The sequence below is a fragment of the Lissotriton helveticus genome, chromosome 7, assembly GCF_964261635.1.
Source record: "Lissotriton helveticus chromosome 7, aLisHel1.1, whole genome shotgun sequence".
NCBI lineage: Eukaryota > Metazoa > Chordata > Amphibia > Caudata > Salamandridae > Lissotriton > Lissotriton helveticus.
The window spans coordinates 937,840,387-937,859,860 of record NC_136068.1 but is presented as its reverse complement, the minus strand read 5'-3'; the positions used below and the strand labels follow the sequence as shown (position 1 = coordinate 937,859,860).

Sequence of the window (19,474 nt, the reverse complement as noted above, 5' to 3'; positions counted from 1 at the left end):
CACGTTGTAGGAGGAATTTATTATTGTCTCTCCCTTCTTGTTTTTGTATTGTCTCAAGTACAATATATTTCATTTGAGAAACGTTGTGTTGCTTTTCAGTGAAATGGGCAGACAACGCTGACTTCATATTCTTAAGTCTGATATTAGACTTATGTTCTGTGAGGCGTGTCTTAATGCGGCGCTCAGTTTTGCCTATATACATTTTCCCACAAGGGCACTTTATACCATATATCAAATTATTGGTATCGCATGTTGCATTCACTCTGAGCTTGATAGGATTACCTTGACTTGGATGGTTCACAGTGTTACCCTTAATAATGTTATTGCAATGTCCGCAGTTTAAGCAGGGCTTAGTGCCTGCATAAGTTGTGTGTTCTTTAGGTTTACTTTGCAATATTTCTCCCAGGTTTTTCGCTCTCGTATATGCAAATAAAGGTGGTTGGCTGAAAGTGTTTCCAAAGTCCGGTTCAAGGTTAAGGATCGACCAATGTTTCATTATGGTTTGTTTGAACTGTCTGCTGCTGGTCGAGTATTTTGAAACCACTACTATCCGTGTTTGCTCAGGCTTACTTGTTGGTGTTAGCAATTTCCATCTGTCTGACTCCTCTATTCTTTTTTTGGTTTCTTGTACCAGAGATGTCGGATAGCCTCTTTTCCTAAATTTATCAGACATTTCGTCGAGTCTAGTTTTGAGAATGGTTTCATCTGACGCAATTCTCTTGACTCTTGCCATCTGGGAATATGGTAAGTTGTGGATCAGGTTTGGTTCATGAAAGCTGGAGTGTAACAACATGTTATTCCTGTCTGTGGGTTTAACATACAGGTCTGTAATGAATCCATTTGGTGTTGTGGTTATTTTAACGTCCAAAAAATTGACTGTGGTATCCGAAATGTCCCATGTGAGTTGGATTCTTTGGTCTATGGAATTGAATTTCGTGAGCGCCATAGTCAGTGTCTCTTCCGTGTCCGTCCATATGATGAAGAAATCATCTATGTAGCGTAGTATCATTCTCAAATGATTGGTCCATCCGGGGTCTTTCAAGATGTGTTGGGTTTCATACCAGTGCATAAAGATATTGGCATACACAGGTGCCGCCGAATTGCCCATTGCCATCCCGGTGAGTTGTTGGTACCACTCATCATTAACTTTAAAATAACTGTGATAAAGCGTGAAATACATAAGTTCCATAAGAAACAGCTGGAAATCTTGGTCCAAGTTCGTGTTCAGTAAAGCTGATTCCATTGCTTCAATCCCCATATCATGGGGTATGCTGGTATATAGGCTACAGACATCTGCAGTGCATAAGATCACTTTCTCTGTTTCATTGAATGTGATTTGTTGTAATTTCAACAAGAATTGCGATGTGTCTTTAATGTACGTTACCGTGGATTGTACTGATGATTGAAGATATTTGTCAATCAATTGTCCAATTGGTTGATGTATACTTCCTCTGGTAGACACTATAGGCCTCATAGGAGGGTCTCTCAAGTTCTTGTGTATTTTGGGTACCATTCTCAAGGTTGGACTTCTGGGGTTGGTAGTTAACAAAAAGTTTTTGGTTCTTTCTGTAATGATTCCCTGTTGATGTGCTTTGTCAGTGATGAGTTTTAACACCTTCAGATATTCTTGAGTGGGATTTGATTCCAATCTAAGATAAGTTCTCTGATCACTAACATGTTCCATCACCTTGTCCTTGTACATCTGTGTGTTCATAATCACGATTGCTCCTCCTTTGTCCGCTTTGGTAACAGTTATGAGGTCATTCTCTGCTATTTTATTAAGGGTGTCCAGATCTTTTTGTGTGATGTTTCTGGTTTTTGGTTTGGTGTGTTTAATTTTTTTAAGATCCTGTTTTACTAGGTTCTCAAACAGATCTAGTGTCTTGTGACTTGTTGGCGCTTGGAATGAACTTACTGGACGTAATCCCAATAATTGGTCCTTTGTTTCTTGTGGTCGCTCCGGTATTACATTGTCAAAGAAATGTCTAAGTTTGAGCTTCCTCGTAAGCTTGAAGAAGCTAACTTCGTGTTCCAGGTGGTCTGTGGAGGTGGTAGGGACAAATGAGGTGCCCTTTTCAAGTAGTTGCAATTCGTGTTTGCTGAAGTCCTGGTCACTGATATTAATCACAAGCTGTTCTGTGGTCAATTCTTCTTGGGTTTCTTTTCTTTCTCCTTGGTTGTGGTTGTTGTGCTCCGAGTGCTCGGAGGGTCTCTTTCTTTTTCCTTTTCTTTGCCCTCTCCTGGGTCTCCTTTTTGTGCTTGGCCCTGGTCTAAAAAAGGACTCTTGTCGCGTGTTAAACTAGTGGTCGGTTCCACTGTCGAAGGTTCTGTCTGTGGTGTTCTTGTGGGTTGTCCTTTACGTGTTCTTTGGCCAGGATCACTATCCGTGGAGGAGGTATCCGTATTCGAGTTGTAAGGGCGGTTTCTTCGTTTTTGTGCATAGATGTCGGCCCATGTGTAGACCTCGTCTAGCCGGTAATCCAAGGTGTCTCGCTTGAAACACACCAAACCAAAAACCAGAAACATCACACAAAAAGATCTGGACACCCTTAATAAAATAGCAGAGAATGACCTCATAACTGTTACCAAAGCGGACAAAGGAGGAGCAATCGTGATTATGAACACACAGATGTACAAGGACAAGGTGATGGAACATGTTAGTGATCAGAGAACTTATCTTAGATTGGAATCAAATCCCACTCAAGAATATCTGAAGGTGTTAAAACTCATCACTGACAAAGCACATCAACAGGGAATCATTACAGAAAGAACCAAAAGCTTTTTGTTAACTACCAACCCCAGAAGTCCAACCTTGAGAATGGTACCCAAAATACACAAGAACTTGAGAGACCCTCCTATGAGGCCTATAGTGTCTACCAGAGGAAGTATACATCAACCAATTGGACAATTGATTGACAAATATCTTCAATCATCAGTACAATCCACGGTAACGTACATTAAAGACACATCGCAATTCTTGTTGAAATTACAACAAATCACATTCAATGAAACAGAGAAAGTGATCTTATGCACTGCAGATGTCTGTAGCCTATATACCAGCATACCCCATGATATGGGGATTGAAGCAATGGAATCAGCTTTACTGAACACGAACTTGGACCAAGATTTCCAGCTGTTTCTTATGGAACTTATGTATTTCACGCTTTATCACAGTTATTTTAAAGTTAATGATGAGTGGTACCAACAACTCACCGGGATGGCAATGGGCAATTCGGCGGCACCTGTGTATGCCAATATCTTTATGCACTGGTATGAAACCCAACACATCTTGAAAGACCCCGGATGGACCAATCATTTGAGAATGATACTACGCTACATAGATGATTTCTTCATCATATGGACGGACACGGAAGAGACACTGACTATGGCGCTCACGAAATTCAATTCCATAGACCAAAGAATCCAACTCACATGGGACATTTCGGATACCACAGTCAATTTTTTGGACGTTAAAATAACCACAACACCAAATGGATTCATTACAGACCTGTATGTTAAACCCACAGACAGGAATAACATGTTGTTACACTCCAGCTTTCATGAACCAAACCTGATCCACAACTTACCATATTCCCAGATGGCAAGAGTCAAGAGAATTGCGTCAGATGAAACCATTCTCAAAACTAGACTCGACGAAATGTCTGATAAATTTAGGTTAAGAGGCTATCCGACATCTCTGGTACAAGAAACCAAAAGAAGAATAGAGGAGTCAGACAGATGGAAATTGCTAACACCAACAAGTAAGCCTGAGCAAACACGGATAGTAGTGGTTTCAAAATACTCGACCAGCAGCAGACAGTTCAAACAAACCATAATGAAACATTGGTCGATCCTTAACCTTGAACCGGACTTTGGAAACACTTTCAGCCAACCACCTTTATTTGCATATACGAGAGCGAAAAACCTGGGAGAAATATTGCAAAGTAAACCTAAAGAACACACAACTTATGCAGGCACTAAGCCCTGCTTAAACTGCGGACATTGCAATAACATTATTAAGGGTAACACTGTGAACCATCCAAGTCAAGGTAATCCTATCAAGCTCAGAGTGAATGCAACATGCGATACCAATAATTTGATATATGGTATAAAGTGCCCTTGTGGGAAAATGTATATAGGCAAAACTGAGCGCCGCATTAAGACACGCCTCACAGAACATAAGTCTAATATCAGACTTAAGAATATGAAGTCAGCGTTGTCTGCCCATTTCACTGAAAAGCAACACAACGTTTCTCAAATGAAATATATTGTACTTGAGACAATACAAAAACAAGAAGGGAGAGACAATAATAAATTCCTCCTACAACGTGAGAACTATTGGATCCATAGACTGTCTACTCAAAATCCCATGGGGATTAATGAAAGAATTGAGTTTTCATGTTATTTATGATTAACTTGCTCTCTGTATTGATCTTGTTGTTATTGTGCATATCCCCACTTTGACACTATGTACTTCCAAGTAATCGGTTTAACACTAATTCCATAACAGTGAACACAGTAGCATAAGCAACACACTAAGCCACACACACCCGGTTCAATTCCCATAATGTCCAACTTTTACGATATTTCCATATTCATCTTTTTATATTCATTTTCCTTATATCCCTTTAAAGCCTACAATGTAACCATTTAACTCTTAGTTTTAATTAGTTAATCTTCAGAATACCCGGCTTTTTGAAGTTACTTCCATGTAGAAGTTAGACCCTAACCTAACCGGCATAGTCTGCCTTCTACTTCTATCTACGGGCTAGACCACGTGACACCTAATATATTGAATGGCAGAAACGCGGGAAACCATTGCTTCGCCGGCGTTTTTCAGAGCAGATCCCCGGATAGCTTTCATCTACCCGTTTTGAAACAGGTCAGTGTCCCTTGCCGCTTAAACCCACACCAACCTCACGAACCACCGCATTGCCTACAGGCATTGACAAACCCTCCCTTGTTTTTCCCGTTTCATTACAGATTCCTAAGACACCGCACAACGAAGGGCATGTAAGATAACCATTGCGTCTTTAACCTAAATTGTGATTTGAATCATAGTTTACTCATGCATGTAAATAACATGAACGAAATGTATCCCTGCACCAGTTTTTTAACAACAGTTAAACATGTTTTTGCACTGTGACTATTTTTGTTGAAATGTTCCACTGCCTAATCTCTGAACGTTATGCAAACAGTCAATTCGATTACTACTAACAACCGTCTGTATATATTATTATTTCTAGTGTCTATTTCCCTGATGAAGAGCATATCAAATGCTCGAAATGCATTGGAAATGTGGAATATAAACAAGCCCGAGCTTGAAATTGAGTTTTCTGAAAGTTAAGAAACCAACGGAATATGTTTAAAAAATGAACATCAAATAAATTCAAAGAAATGAATACGAACATTGTATAGAAGTAGCTTTTCTTCCATGAAAGTAACTTCGTGAATGTGTGTGCCAAACAAGGGATGGGACTAGAATCCTTCTAGTCTCACATCTCTTTATTATAGTTTTGACGTCGCAGGACACTCGACGCCTCCTTGTTGTGCACCACCAATTGAACAAAAAAGATTACATGTCAAGTAACATTACAGCAGTGCATCTATCCCAAAAAATTAATGACATTCACCTTCAGAGCGTCCACTGGAAGGATAGCACGCATCTACATTTTCTAAATAATTCTCCACCTTTAATGACACATGATGTCTAACTATGAAGAAATATCTAAAAGTACAGAGGCCAGAGCCTCCACCTTTGCATTCGAGGAAAAGGATGTGGACCAAATTTATTCATTGATCAGGGAGGAAATTGCGCAAGAAGCGTCAAGTAAATCCAAAGAGCAAAACATAAAACAATTACTATATCTAATGAAGAGGAAAACTAATCAACAACTTCACGCCAGCACCCTTATCAAGTACCATAGGAACCAACGCATACCTCGGGGGCTCAGAATAGCACTTAAACCGTCCTTATGTAAACATTCAAAAAAATTCCAGGAACGGTGGTATGAAATCCTCAATAAGTGCTCATTGGATCTAATTCTTTTAATCATCCAAGAATTATCTGGGATCTTAGAAGAAATCGTCACTGAAATCCAAGAAACTTCCACTGAACTCAGCAAAATGATGACAGAAGAGGAACTCAAAACTACTTTAGAAGACATGAAAACCCAAATTGACAAACACACCAGGGAGATCAATGAAAGAAAAATTCGTAAATTCAAGCGAGACACCTTGGATTACCGGCTAGACGAGGTCTACACATGGGCCGACATCTATGCACAAAAACGAAGAAACCGCCCTTACAACTCGAATACGGATACCTCCTCCACGGATAGTGATCCTGGCCAAAGAACACGTAAAGGACAACCCACAAGAACACCACAGACAGAACCTTCGACAGTGGAACCGACCACTAGTTTAACACGCGACAAGAGTCCTTTTTTAGACCAGGGCCAAGCACAAAAAGGAGACCCAGGAGAGGGCAAAGAAAAGGAAAAAGAAAGAGACCCTCCGAGCACTCGGAGCACAACAACCACAACCAAGGAGAAAGAAAAGAAACCCAAGAAGAATTGACCACAGAACAGCTTGTGATTAATATCAGTGACCAGGACTTCAGCAAACACGAATTGCAACTACTTGAAAAGGGCACCTCATTTGTCCCTACCACCTCCACAGACCACCTGGAACACGAAGTTAGCTTCTTCAAGCTTATGAGGAAGCTCAAACTTAGACATTTCTTTGACAATGTAATACCGGAGCGACCACAAGAAACAAAGGACCAATTATTGGGATTACGTCCAGTAAGTTCATTCCAAGCGCCAACAAGTCACAAGACACTAGATCTGTTTGAGAACCTAGTAAAACAGGATCTTAAAAAAATTAAACACACCAAACCAAAAACCAGAAACATCACACAAAAAGATCTGGACACCCTTAATAAAATAGCAGAGAATGACCTCATAACTGTTACCAAAGCGGACAAAGGAGGAGCAATCGTGATTATGAACACACAGATGTACAAGGACAAGGTGATGGAACATGTTAGTGATCAGAGAACTTATCTTAGATTGGAATCAAATCCCACTCAAGAATATCTGAAGGTGTTAAAACTCATCACTGACAAAGCACATCAACAGGGAATCATTACAGAAAGAACCAAAAACTTTTTGTTAACTACCAACCCCAGAAGTCCAACCTTGAGAATGGTACCCAAAATACACAAGAACTTGAGAGACCCTCCTATGAGGCCTATAGTGTCTACCAGAGGAATTATACATCAACCAATTGGACAATTGATTGACAAATATCTTCAATCATCAGTACAATCCACGGTAACGTACATTAAAGACACATCGCAATTCTTGTTGAAATTACAACAAATCACATTCAATGAAACAGAGAAAGTGATCTTATGCACTGCAGATGTCTGTAGCCTATATACCAGCATACCCCATGATATGGGGATTGAAGCAATGGAATCAGCTTTACTGAACACGAACTTGGACCAAGATTTCCAGCTGTTTCTTATGGAACTTATGTATTTCACGCTTTATCACAGTTATTTTAAAGTTAATGATGAGTGGTACCAACAACTCACCGGGATGGCAATGGGCAATTCGGCGGCACCTGTGTATGCCAATATCTTTATGCACTGGTATGAAACCCAACACATCTTGAAAGACCCCGGATGGACCAATCATTTGAGAATGATACTACGCTACATAGATGATTTCTTCATCATATGGACGGACACGGAAGAGACACTGACTATGGCGCTCACGAAATTCAATTCCATAGACCAAAGAATCCAACTCACATGGGACATTTCGGATACCACAGTCAATTTTTTGGACGTTAAAATAACCACAACACCAAATGGATTCATTACAGACCTGTATGTTAAACCCACAGACAGGAATAACATGTTGTTACACTCCAGCTTTCATGAACCAAACCTGATCCACAACTTACCATATTCCCAGATGGCAAGAGTCAAGAGAATTGCGTCAGATGAAACCATTCTCAAAACTAGACTCGACGAAATGTCTGATAAATTTAGGAAAAGAGGCTATCCGACATCTCTGGTACAAGAAACCAAAAAAAGAATAGAGGAGTCAGACAGATGGAAATTGCTAACACCAACAAGTAAGCCTGAGCAAACACGGATAGTAGTGGTTTCAAAATACTCGACCAGCAGCAGACAGTTCAAACAAACCATAATGAAACATTGGTCGATCCTTAACCTTGAACCGGACTTTGGAAACACTTTCAGCCAACCACCTTTATTTGCATATACGAGAGCGAAAAACCTGGGAGAAATATTGCAAAGTAAACCTAAAGAACACACAACTTATGCAGGCACTAAGCCCTGCTTAAACTGCGGACATTGCAATAACATTATTAAGGGTAACACTGTGAACCATCCAAGTCAAGGTAATCCTATCAAGCTCAGAGTGAATGCAACATGCGATACCAATAATTTGATATATGGTATAAAGTGCCCTTGTGGGAAAATGTATATAGGCAAAACTGAGCGCCGCATTAAGACACGCCTCACAGAACATAAGTCTAATATCAGACTTAAGAATATGAAGTCAGCGTTGTCTGCCCATTTCACTGAAAAGCAACACAACGTTTCTCAAATGAAATATATTGTACTTGAGACAATACAAAAACAAGAAGGGAGAGACAATAATAAATTCCTCCTACAACGTGAGAACTATTGGATCCATAGACTGTCTACTCAAAATCCCATGGGGATTAATGAAAGAATTGAGTTTTCATGTTATTTATGATTAACTTGCTCTCTGTATTGATCTTGTTGTTATTGTGCATATCCCCACTTTGACACTATGTACTTCCAAGTAATCGGTTTAACACTAATTCCATAACAGTGAACACAGTAGCATAAGCAACACACTAAGCCACACACACCCGGTTCAATTCCCATAATGTCCAACTTTTACGATATTTCCATATTCATCTTTTTATATTCATTTTCCTTATATCCCTTTAAAGCCTACAATGTAACCATTTAACTCTTAGTTTTAATTAGTTAATCTTCAGAATACCCGGCTTTTTGAAGTTACTTCCATGTAGAAGTTAGACCCTAACCTAACCGGCATAGTCTGCCTTCTACTTCTATCTACGGGCTAGACCACGTGACACCTAATATATTGAATGGCAGAAACGCGGGAAACCATTGCTTCGCCGGCGTTTTTCAGAGCAGATCCCCGGATAGCTTTCATCTACCCGTTTTGAAACAGGTCAGTGTCCCTTGCCGCTTAAACCCACACCAACCTCACGAACCACCGCATTGCCTACAGGCATTGACAAACCCTCCCTTGTTTTTCCCGTTTCATTACAGATTCCTAAGACACCGCACAACGAAGGGCATGTAAGATAACCATTGCGTCTTTAACCTAAATTGTGATTTGAATCATAGTTTACTCATGCATGTAAATAACATGAACGAAATGTATCCCTGCACCAGTTTTTTAACAACAGTTAAACATGTTTTTGCACTGTGACTATTTTTGTTGAAATGTTCCACTGCCTAATCTCTGAACGTTATGCAAACAGTCAATTCGATTACTACTAACAACCGTCTGTATATATTATTATTTCTAGTGTCTATTTCCCTGATGAAGAGCATATCAAATGCTCGAAATGCATTGGAAATGTGGAATATAAACAAGCCCGAGCTTGAAATTGAGTTTTCTGAAAGTTAAGAAACCAACGGAATATGTTTAAAAAATGAACATCAAATAAATTCAAAGAAATGAATACGAACATTGTATAGAAGTAGCTTTTCTTCCATGAAAGTAACTTCGTGAATGTGTGTGCCAAACAAGGGATGGGACTAGAATCCTTCTAGTCTCACATCTCTTTATTATCTCCTTATCTTTCCCACTCTATTCAGTTTCTGTACCCTGTTGAAAGAAATTGGAATGGAGATTGACCTTCTGCTTTTGCATTTATCCAGTCGGGATGGATATTGTTAATGTCAACAATTTTGATTAACCTTGGATCATCTGACATGTTGTAGTTATACTGAATCATTTTAGCACATAAAAACACAGAAATATAAAAATTTGTGAAATAATATTGTAATGTTGTAGGGTACTGTGATAGGTTTTTACCTTATAGGTGGCTTTGGGTTCGTCAGACTCACTTGTGATGGCACAGCCATTTGCTTTGTGCTATCGGATAGCGTTCTTAGTTGGGGCATGCACTGGATTTTGGAAAGGTTTGGTTCTGTTCCTCATTTGATATTTTGTTTTCTCCCTCGGATTACTGCAAGGGTTTTTAACCAAGTTTGGGAGGATTTGGCCCTTGTTGATATTTTATTCTCAAACTCTCCTCCTGGGGAATACTTCTTTGGTATTGATTTCTGAGGTGTTGAATCTGCTGGCAGAAGTATCCATCAGACGACTAAGTTACTTACCTATATAACAATGTTTAAGGTGGATACTCAATCTAACAGTGGATTCCTCTCTGATCAAGATGTTCCAAATCCTGAGGAGTAGCATGGCATGTTTACTATGTATTCAAGTTAGTTCCTGCACTGCATACTGGTTAGTTTTGCCATTCTCATCTCCACGTCTATGTTTGTGGGGAAAAGGATACAAACCGTTGTCATAACATCTGGTGGCACTTTGGCATCACATCCAGGGAGGCACCTCTCTTGAGTAGGAGCCATGGCTCCACTTAGCTAAACAACAGAGCTGTTCAACTTGTTGGTCCAATCTGGCACCAGAGTGAGATTCACGAGGTGAGGAATCTGCAGGTAGAAAGAGTATCCACCAGAAATGTTACAGAAGGTAAGTTAAATGATCTTTGACTGGTTTATTGAGGCGTTATTGTAATTCCTGATATAGTATTTTTTGATGGGATGCAGATTTACCTCCCCTTCAACCTCTTCTACCTTATGTTCTCCTTTTTCCTCTATCCCTCCTAACAACTTCTCTTCCTCTTAATTCTATCCTTACATTTTAACTTATAAATAATGCTTGTCCTGATAGAACAACAAAATATTGTCAGAGTACTGATGATGATGTCGTTCATATTAGAAATGTAACAGCATTTTGCAACAAGCATTTGTGCTAGTCTGTTGTTAATAATTACTGTTAACACCTCAGATTCCCTGATCAACAAGATTACCTCAAAAGAGGAACACACATATGGACCAAACTTTGCTTAAGATATTATTTATGCCAGCTTCAACATCAGACAAACCTCCTGAGTGTACAATACTGCTCTAGAATCTTTGGAGCGTGCAAATCTGTAACAGATCCACCCTGCCGTGGAAACCATTTACTTACCTATACAATAGCTGTGCATCTTAAATAGTGATATTTTGAAACAGAACCCCGGCTCATTTCCAATGATGTTGTTCAGGTCATAAATGATCACCACCGCTACCGCCACCACCACTACATGATAATTTCATTACAGACATGCCAGTGGTTTCCACCCGCTATTTAAAACATAGTGAAAATAAGTGATTCTTTTTGACCGAATCCCTGCATGAAATGTAAGTTATAACTTTAAATGCAAAAATGTTGTTACCGGTAAGTATCTGGTTTCTACAAACCAACCTCACTACATTCCTGTACACCTGCACACACATATACACCTAGTGTGGACGTTTATTTCAGTGTATGTTCCCAATTTGCTTTAGTCCAAAAGTCTCTGTTCCTTAATTGAATGTGCCCTTCCCTAATTTGTTCTGTAATGATTTATCGTCTGAATGAGTTTACAACCTCTCTGAGTATATCACTTTAAAGTATTTAACCAGCTCACCACAGGCATCTTACTCTCTTTTGGCAGTTGACTCAAGCTGGAGATGTGATTATCGAGGTGTACCTTGAACACAAGCTGCCCGACTGCTGTGTTACTCTAAAGGTAATGTTATTCCACGTCATGTGCACTTTACAGCTGGGCTTCCAGTCAATCTGAATGTGGAATATATTTCCAACATTCAACAGGTTTAAGTGATCTACACAGTGGGCGAAACCCACAAGAAGCAGCCCATATGTCCCACAGGAGATGAGCCTCCAGAGTCTTTCTACATATTCATGTATCTGTCCAATTATATAGTGTACCTCGACCTCTCTGTTTGAATATGCTTTACATTTTAACAGTGTTTTTATGTCAGGATTGCTTAGAGATCAAAAGAGGGTTGAACAACTTTGGACATAAAATGTAACCTGTGCATGCTTAGGGTAAAGTGAAAGATCGCATTATAGAGATAAGTCTATGAAATTAGCTTTGATATATAGAGGCATACATAGATTTTACTCCATTTTTGGACAAATCACTTATTGAAGTCATTGTTGCACTAAACAATTTCTTTCTATGGGTACCACCACCTACATGATTGTTAAATGTGTTTCAAAGTGTTATACTGAAGGAAATAAAACAGACCTCTGAGAACAATTAGTTGTGTCATCTGATCACGCGTATAGTGAATTTCTGCTGTTTGAGTTGAGTCAGAGCTTTATAAATTCAGATTGCCCTTTCTATCACAGTTCTTTGCAATCTTATTGTATTGTGTCAACTTACTCTGGTGTTGTTGGATTAATAATAATTTGTAGCTGAATGTAGAGTTGAGAACTTTTTTATTTGCTCTTTGCAGCGGGTTTAATGTGTTTAATCTTCCTGGAGTATCATTGTGTGAGTGCACGTGCAAAGGCACTTTATTTTCGATCCCTGAGAGTTTATCAATATCCAGATTTGTGATTTCCCATTTGGTTTAACCATTTTGACAGTCAATTTATATTTCTTGGCATGTAATCTAATATGTTATGTTGATTCTACAGCATGATAGGTAGATGAATAATAATATAATTTATGTGTCCACTCATTGTTATGAATGCTATGCTGCACACATTGAATAGTGAAATGATTAATGTTTAAGTACTTCATTGCATACCATATGGGGGCAGGGGAAGGGGCTGGTGAGACATTGGCGATTTCCTGACAACGCTCTGCATGATATCGTGTTCCAGTCTGAGTTACACAATTCCATTACCAAACACTTTACACTTAACACTGGGCCAGGTCACCACGCAGGCCCCCCGTTGGGAGTCCTTCAAAGCTTTCATATGCAGCATATGTATCGCCAAAGATGCGGGAATACTCAAAGAAATCCACAGTGATTTAGGCTGCATCGAACAGTAGCTATTGGTTATAGACCGAAACTCTGTGAGATTGGGGCACGAGTCTCTTCTCCAGCATCTGCCCGTCCTAGTGGATGGTTTTAGAGGTCTTGTAGAGCATGATGTGCCCCTGAGTGGGACAAGGATGTCCAGATGTGGGTCCCGTGCTCGCCATGCCACTGGAGTCAAGCTATTCTAGCTGATGGTGAGTGATACCCCGATACCAGTCCTAGGATGCTTGTTTCCTGTCCACAGTGGACCTGGCCTGGCAGTCCGGTTTGACTGCTCCCATGGGGAGTAAGGTGGGGAGCAAGGTCCGGACTGATTTACATATGGCGGGGTCCAAACTAGGGTGGTGTGGTGAGAAAAAAAACAATGGATTTAGATCCAGATCTCTGGTTAGGGGTGAGTATTTGACATTATTCACCATTCCATCCATCAATTGTTCTTTTTGCATAAAGTAAAGTGGCAGTAGAGTGGCATAGAGTTCAGCGACAGAGAATGCAGTGCTTTAGAGTGGAGTGTCATAGAGTACTGTGGTGTAGAGTAGGGTGCGGTGGTGTAGAGTAGTGCAGAGTAAAGTAACAGTGCAATGCTGTAGAATGGTGTAGAGTGCAATGGTGTAAAGTATAGTGGAATACAGTGCAGTGGTGCACAGTAGATTGGCATAGAGTACAGTGGCATAGAATGTATTGGTTTTGAGTAAAGTAGTGTGGAGAGCATTGGTGTAGAGTGCAGTGGATAGTGTACAGCGGTGTAGAACAGAGTGGCGTAGTGTGGAGTGGCAAAGTGGAGTGGCGCAGAGTGGAATAGAGTGGGGAAGGTTGCAGTGGCATAGAGTAGATTGTTTCAGAGTAGAGTGAAGAGACATATAGTACAATAGTATAGAGTAGAGTGCTGTTATACAGAGTATATTAGAGTGGCTTAGAGTGGGTTGGCGTAGAGTACAGTGATATAGAGTGGAGAGAGCAGTATTGCAAAGTAGAGTGAAGTGGTGCATATTAGAGTGCAGTGCATAGAGTGGAGTGGAGTGATGCAGAATATAGCTGCATAGAGTGGTGCAGTGGTGTAAAGTGCAGTAGAATGGCATAGAGTGCATAGGCTTAGAGTGGTGCAAAGTAGAGTGGTGCAAAAAGCAGCAACAAAGTACAGTGGTGCAGAGTAGAATAAAGTTGCATACAGTGCAGTGACATAGAGCACAATGGTGTCAAGTGGTGTAGCATGCAATGGCATACAGTTGAATATTGTAGAGTATAGCAGCGTATAGTGCAGTGGTGCAATGTAGTTGGTGTAGGTACAGTGGTGTAGGGTGCTTTGGTTTTGAGTAAATTGGTGTAAAGTGAATTGGCATAGACTGCAGTGGTTGAGAGTAGAGTTGTGTAGCATAGAGTGCAGTGGGGTAGAGTGGTGCGCCTAGAGTGCAGTGCCTCAGAGTGTAGTAGAGCAGTGTAGAGATCTGTGGCAAAGAGTGCAGCTGCGTAGAGTAGATTGGTTCAGAGTGGAGTGGAGTGGTACAGGGTAGAGAATAGGTTTGCAGGGTAGAGTACAGTGGCATAGAGTAGTGGTGTGGAGCCTAGTGGCATAGAGTAGACTGGTGCAGAGTGGAGTAGAGTGGCACAGAATGCGAGTGGAACAAAGTGCAGTGGCGTAGGGTAGATTGTTTCAGAGTAGGGTGCTGTGGCATGGAGTGGTGCGGGGGAGATTGGAGTGGTACAGAGCAGTGGCGTAGAGTGCATTTTTACAGTGTGAAGTAACATAGAGTGGAGAGGAGTGGTGCAGAGTGTAGTGGCCTAGACTGGAATGGTGTAGATTGCAGTGGCAAAAAGTACAGTGGTGCATAGTAGAGTGGGGTAGAATACACTGACATAGAGTACAGTGGTACAGAGCAGAATAGAAACATGTAGAGTGAAGTAGCATGGAGTGCAGTGGTGCACAGTAGATAATATTGGATAAAGTGCATTGGCATAGAGTGCAGTGGGATAGAGTGCTGTGGTGTAGAGCAGAGCGCAGTGGTGTAAAGTAGAGCGGCGAGAAGTGCATTGGTGTAGAGAATAGCGTTGCACACTGCAGTGTTGCAGAGTAGATTGGCATTAAGTGCAGTGGCGGAGAGAGTATTGGTTTTGAGTAAAGTGGTGTAGAGTGCATTGTCACAGAGTGCAGTGGCGTAGAGTACAGATGACTGGCATAGAGTGGAGTGGCACAGAGTTGATTGCAGTGGCGTAGTTTGCAGTGGCCTAGAGTAGAGTGCAGTGGTATAGAGTTGAGTGTTGTAGAGTGCAGCGGTGCAGAGTAGTTTAGAGAGGCTTAGATTGTCATGGTGTAGAGCGCAATGGCATAGAGTGGAGCGATGCAGAGTTCAGTGGCGTAGAGTAATAGAGTGCAGTGTTGCAAAGTATACTGTCATAGAGTGCAGTAGTGCATGGTACAGTGATGTGGAGTGCATTGGTTTAGAGTGCAGTGGCGCCGAGTAGAATGACATTATGAGCAGTGGCATAGAGTACAGTCAGACCTAGGGACAATATTCCACTCCTGAGGCGGAAGCCGGGAGTTAGAGCCATTTACTTGCACTCTGCTCACTCGTTTAAAAAAACATTTTATTTCGCCGCTTTTTTATTAAAAATTGATTGTATTTCTTGATTTTAGCCACACTTACTAGCGCTGCTTTTCTCAGCTGGTTCACCCTTATTTCAGCGGATTTAGGAGCTGAATTGGGGACGGGGGTTGGAGGTGGCCTGCTAGGCAGAGCGGCCATATTGGGAGGAGGCAGGTTGACGCTGCAGTCGTTGGGGCAGGAAGCGCCGGTCCCGCGCTCAAGCCCATAAATTGGATCTGTTGTGGGTGCTCTGGTCAGACCTAGGGACAGTATTCCACTCCTGAGGCGGAAGCCGGAAGTTAGAGCCATTTACTTGCACTCTGCTCACTCGTTTAAAAAAACATTTTATTTCGCCGCTTTTTTAATAAAAATTGATTGTATTTCTTGATTTTAGCCACACTTACTAGCGCTGCTTTTCTCAGCTGGTTCACCCTTATTTCAGCCGATTTAGGAACTGAATTGGGGACGGGGGTTGGAGGTGGCCGGCTAGGCAGAGCGGCCATATTGGGAGGAGGCAGGTTGACGCTGCAGTCGTTGGGGCAGGTAGCGCCGGTCCCGCGCTCAAGCCCATACATTTGGGAGGTCTTTTCTTCGCGCAGCGAACGCGACAGCGGACGCGCCTCATCGAGCCGAAGGAGCGCCCAAGGAAAACCCGTCCGTGCCAGGACGGGCCAGGTCGAGGCCAGGGGCATTATTGGTGACTCCCCCCTTATGGATACCCTACGCTGTAGTGGGAAGCAGCTGAGGGCAATCAGAGCCAGCGCTACCATCCGCTGTCCTATCAGCTCCCTTTCTGAGGAGGGAGGGATTCCGTGTCTACACTGTAAACAGATAGGGCCTGCAGTTGTTAACGCGAAACATCACTCATTTGCATTACTAAATTGTCGCTCCCTCCCGAGACATGCAGTGGAAATTCGCATGCTCCAGGAGGAACGAGATCTAGATGCCCTATTTTTGACAGAGACGTGGCTCACTGAGGCATCAGATCCGGATGTCGTCAGGGCCCTACCGCCTAGCTATTCAATCATTAGGCAGGCCCGTCAAATCGGTCATGGAGGAGGAGTGGCCATAATTTTTAAAAACCCTGTTATATGTAGAACAACTGAGAGTCCACTTCTGGATTGTGAGAGCCTGGGCTTTTCAATTGCCTTCTCTCCTTCCTGTACCATGTCAGGCATCCTGGTCTACAGGCTGCCAGGCGACCACCGCGGCTTTTGTAACAATCTACTGGACAAGATCTCAGTGTCCATTAGTAGTTCACCTAATTTCTCAATCATGGGCGACCTTAATATACATCTTGATGAGGTGGACGACGCTGCCTCTCAGTGTCTGCTGGACACTCTGGGAGTAGTGCACCTGGAGCAAATTGTGACTGGCCACACACACATAGCAGGGCATTTATTAGATCACTTTTTTACTAACCTCAGTAACATTAGTTATGACCATCCTAGCTTTGTCCCATGGACGGATCATGCCCTGCTCCCTTTTGTCTGGGCCCCTAGAGACCAAAATTATCCCATAGCTAGTCTATCTAATAAAGTCAGCCGAACGTGGTCGAGGCCGTCAGTGGAGGACTGGGAGGCTGCCTTGTTGAGGTCCCCCCCAGCCCCTCACGATAACCCTGTTGTTGCCAATGAGGCCTTTAATGAGTGGCTTACCTCTACATTGGATGCCACTCTTCCAAAAAAAGTGGTTCAACACAGGATCGGCCCTAACAAACAGCCTTGGTATTCTAGGGAACTCAAGGAGCAAAAACAGCGCTGTAAAAGAGCGGAGAGGAAGTGGAGGAAAGATTTTGCAACTGCCTCCAAAAATAAATACAGGTTAGAGTTAACTGCATATAAAAAACAACTAAAAATTGCCCAGTCAGCGTACTATCAGGTTAAAATTACCGGAGCAGCTAATAGGCCAAGAGAAATATCTAAAATATTTCAAGCCCTGGTCACTCCCCCCTCGGCCAATATGGCCTCCCCTGATCCCCAGAAAAGATGTGACGATTTGGCCGCTTTCTTTGCTGCCAAGGTGTCTGTTATCTATGCAGGTTTTGAGGCTTCCAGACTGACCTCTGACTCCACGAAAAGCCTGGCTGGGATTCTAGAAGAGATTCCTTTTGATGCCTCCGAAAGTCTCGACGCCTTTCCACCCCTCGACCTGGCGACTGTGGAAAGACTTCTCGATGGCCTCAAATCGGGTTCACCCCTGGATGCTGCGCCTCCTGCAGCTCTTAAACAGGTTTCAGGGACGGTGTGCCCTGTTATTATGCAGGTCATTAATTCATCCCTGGAGTCAGGTGTGGTACCCCCTATCTGGAAGATGGCGAAAGTGAAAGCCCTCCTAAAAAAAAATAACTTGGACCCAGAAGATCTAGCTAATTATAGACCCATTTCGTTGCTACCGGGCCTGAGTAAGATTGCTGAAAAATACATCAACCAGATCCTCTCCTCATTCGCTGAGACCTCGGGCACCCTCCATTCCTCTCAGACGGGATTTAGAGCCAAACATGGTACGGAGACTGCCCTGGTGGTGGTGGTGGAGGCGACTAGGAGTATTGTGGATGCCGGGGGCTGCGCTGCGGTGGTCCTGTTGGACCTCAGCGCAGCCTTCGACACAGTTAATCACCCACTTCTGCTTCAGCGCCTCCATCGGGCAGGGATCTCAGGAATGACCCTTAAATGGCTCCAGTCCTTTCTGGCGTAGAGATTTTTCTCCATTTTTGAGGAGGAGGTATCATCCGACCAACTGAAACTTTATCACGGCGTTCCCCAGGGCTCCTCTCTCAGTCCAACCTTGTTTAACATCTACATGAGTCCATTGGCTGAGGTGGTGCTTCCCTGGGGAATTCAGCTTATCACCTACGCCGATGATACGCAGTTGGTCGTCTCTCTGGCAAGAGATGACGCCGGAGATCAGGGGAGTAACAACTTGACCCCCTGTCTCACCAAGGTTTTGGAGTGGATGACGACGTCATTTTTAAAGCTAAACGGGGCAAAAACTGACATCATGCTCCTGGGGTATAAAGCTCCCATTAACCTCGACCCATGGTGGCCGCAGTGTCTGGGCCCCCCTCCCACCCCAAAGACCCAAATAAAGAGTCTGGGGGTCTGGCTAGATACCACCTTGGGGTTTCAGGTTCAGGCCAAGAAGGTGGCGGCGACTTGTTATGGACTGCTTAGGGTCCTCAGGAAAGTCCTGTCCCTCCTACCTTTTGAGGCCAGACGCGTGCTGGTCCAGTCGCTGATTTTATCGCGTCTGGATTATGCAAATGCCGTTTATCTGGGAGCTCCAGTTGGTTCTATCCAGATTCTCCAACCAGTACAAAACTGTGCAGCTCCGCTGCTTATGAATCTTCCCAGACGCTGCTCGGCGAAGGCGGCACTTCGGTCACTTCACTGGCTTCCGATCCAGGAAAGAGTCTTGTTTAAAACATTCTGTATGGCGCACAAGTCTATAAGTAATGTTGGTCCTACCATCCTCCAGGCCTTGTTTTGCCGGCATCATGCCTCTAGATCCTTGAGATCTAATCAGCAAAATCTGCTGGTGGTACCCAGGGTGAAGCGAGCCCGCGTGGGTGGCCACCAGCTTTCCTTCCATGTAGCCAAGGGCTGGAACAAACTCCCAGATAACATCAGGCTGGAAATGAACCATCTCGTTTTCAGGAAGCGATTGAAGACATTTTTGTTTCACTGATTGTCTTCTTCTGTCCATGGTCTCG

At 42.6% G+C, this 19,474-nt stretch overlaps 1 protein-coding gene across 10 annotated transcripts in view; it reads left to right on the top strand.

The window, feature by feature from the left end:
- Positions 1-19,474, top strand: part of ARAP3 (ArfGAP with RhoGAP domain, ankyrin repeat and PH domain 3) — a 680,145-nt gene that overhangs the window by 488,103 nt on the left and 172,568 nt on the right. For all 10 annotated transcript variants that reach the window (XM_078653517.1, XM_078653514.1, XM_078653516.1 and 7 more), the window contains one exon: positions 11,839-11,913. In XM_078653517.1, coding sequence (XP_078509643.1) covers positions 11,839-11,913 — 75 coding nt within the window. The remainder of the gene's footprint in view (positions 1-11,838; positions 11,914-19,474) is intronic.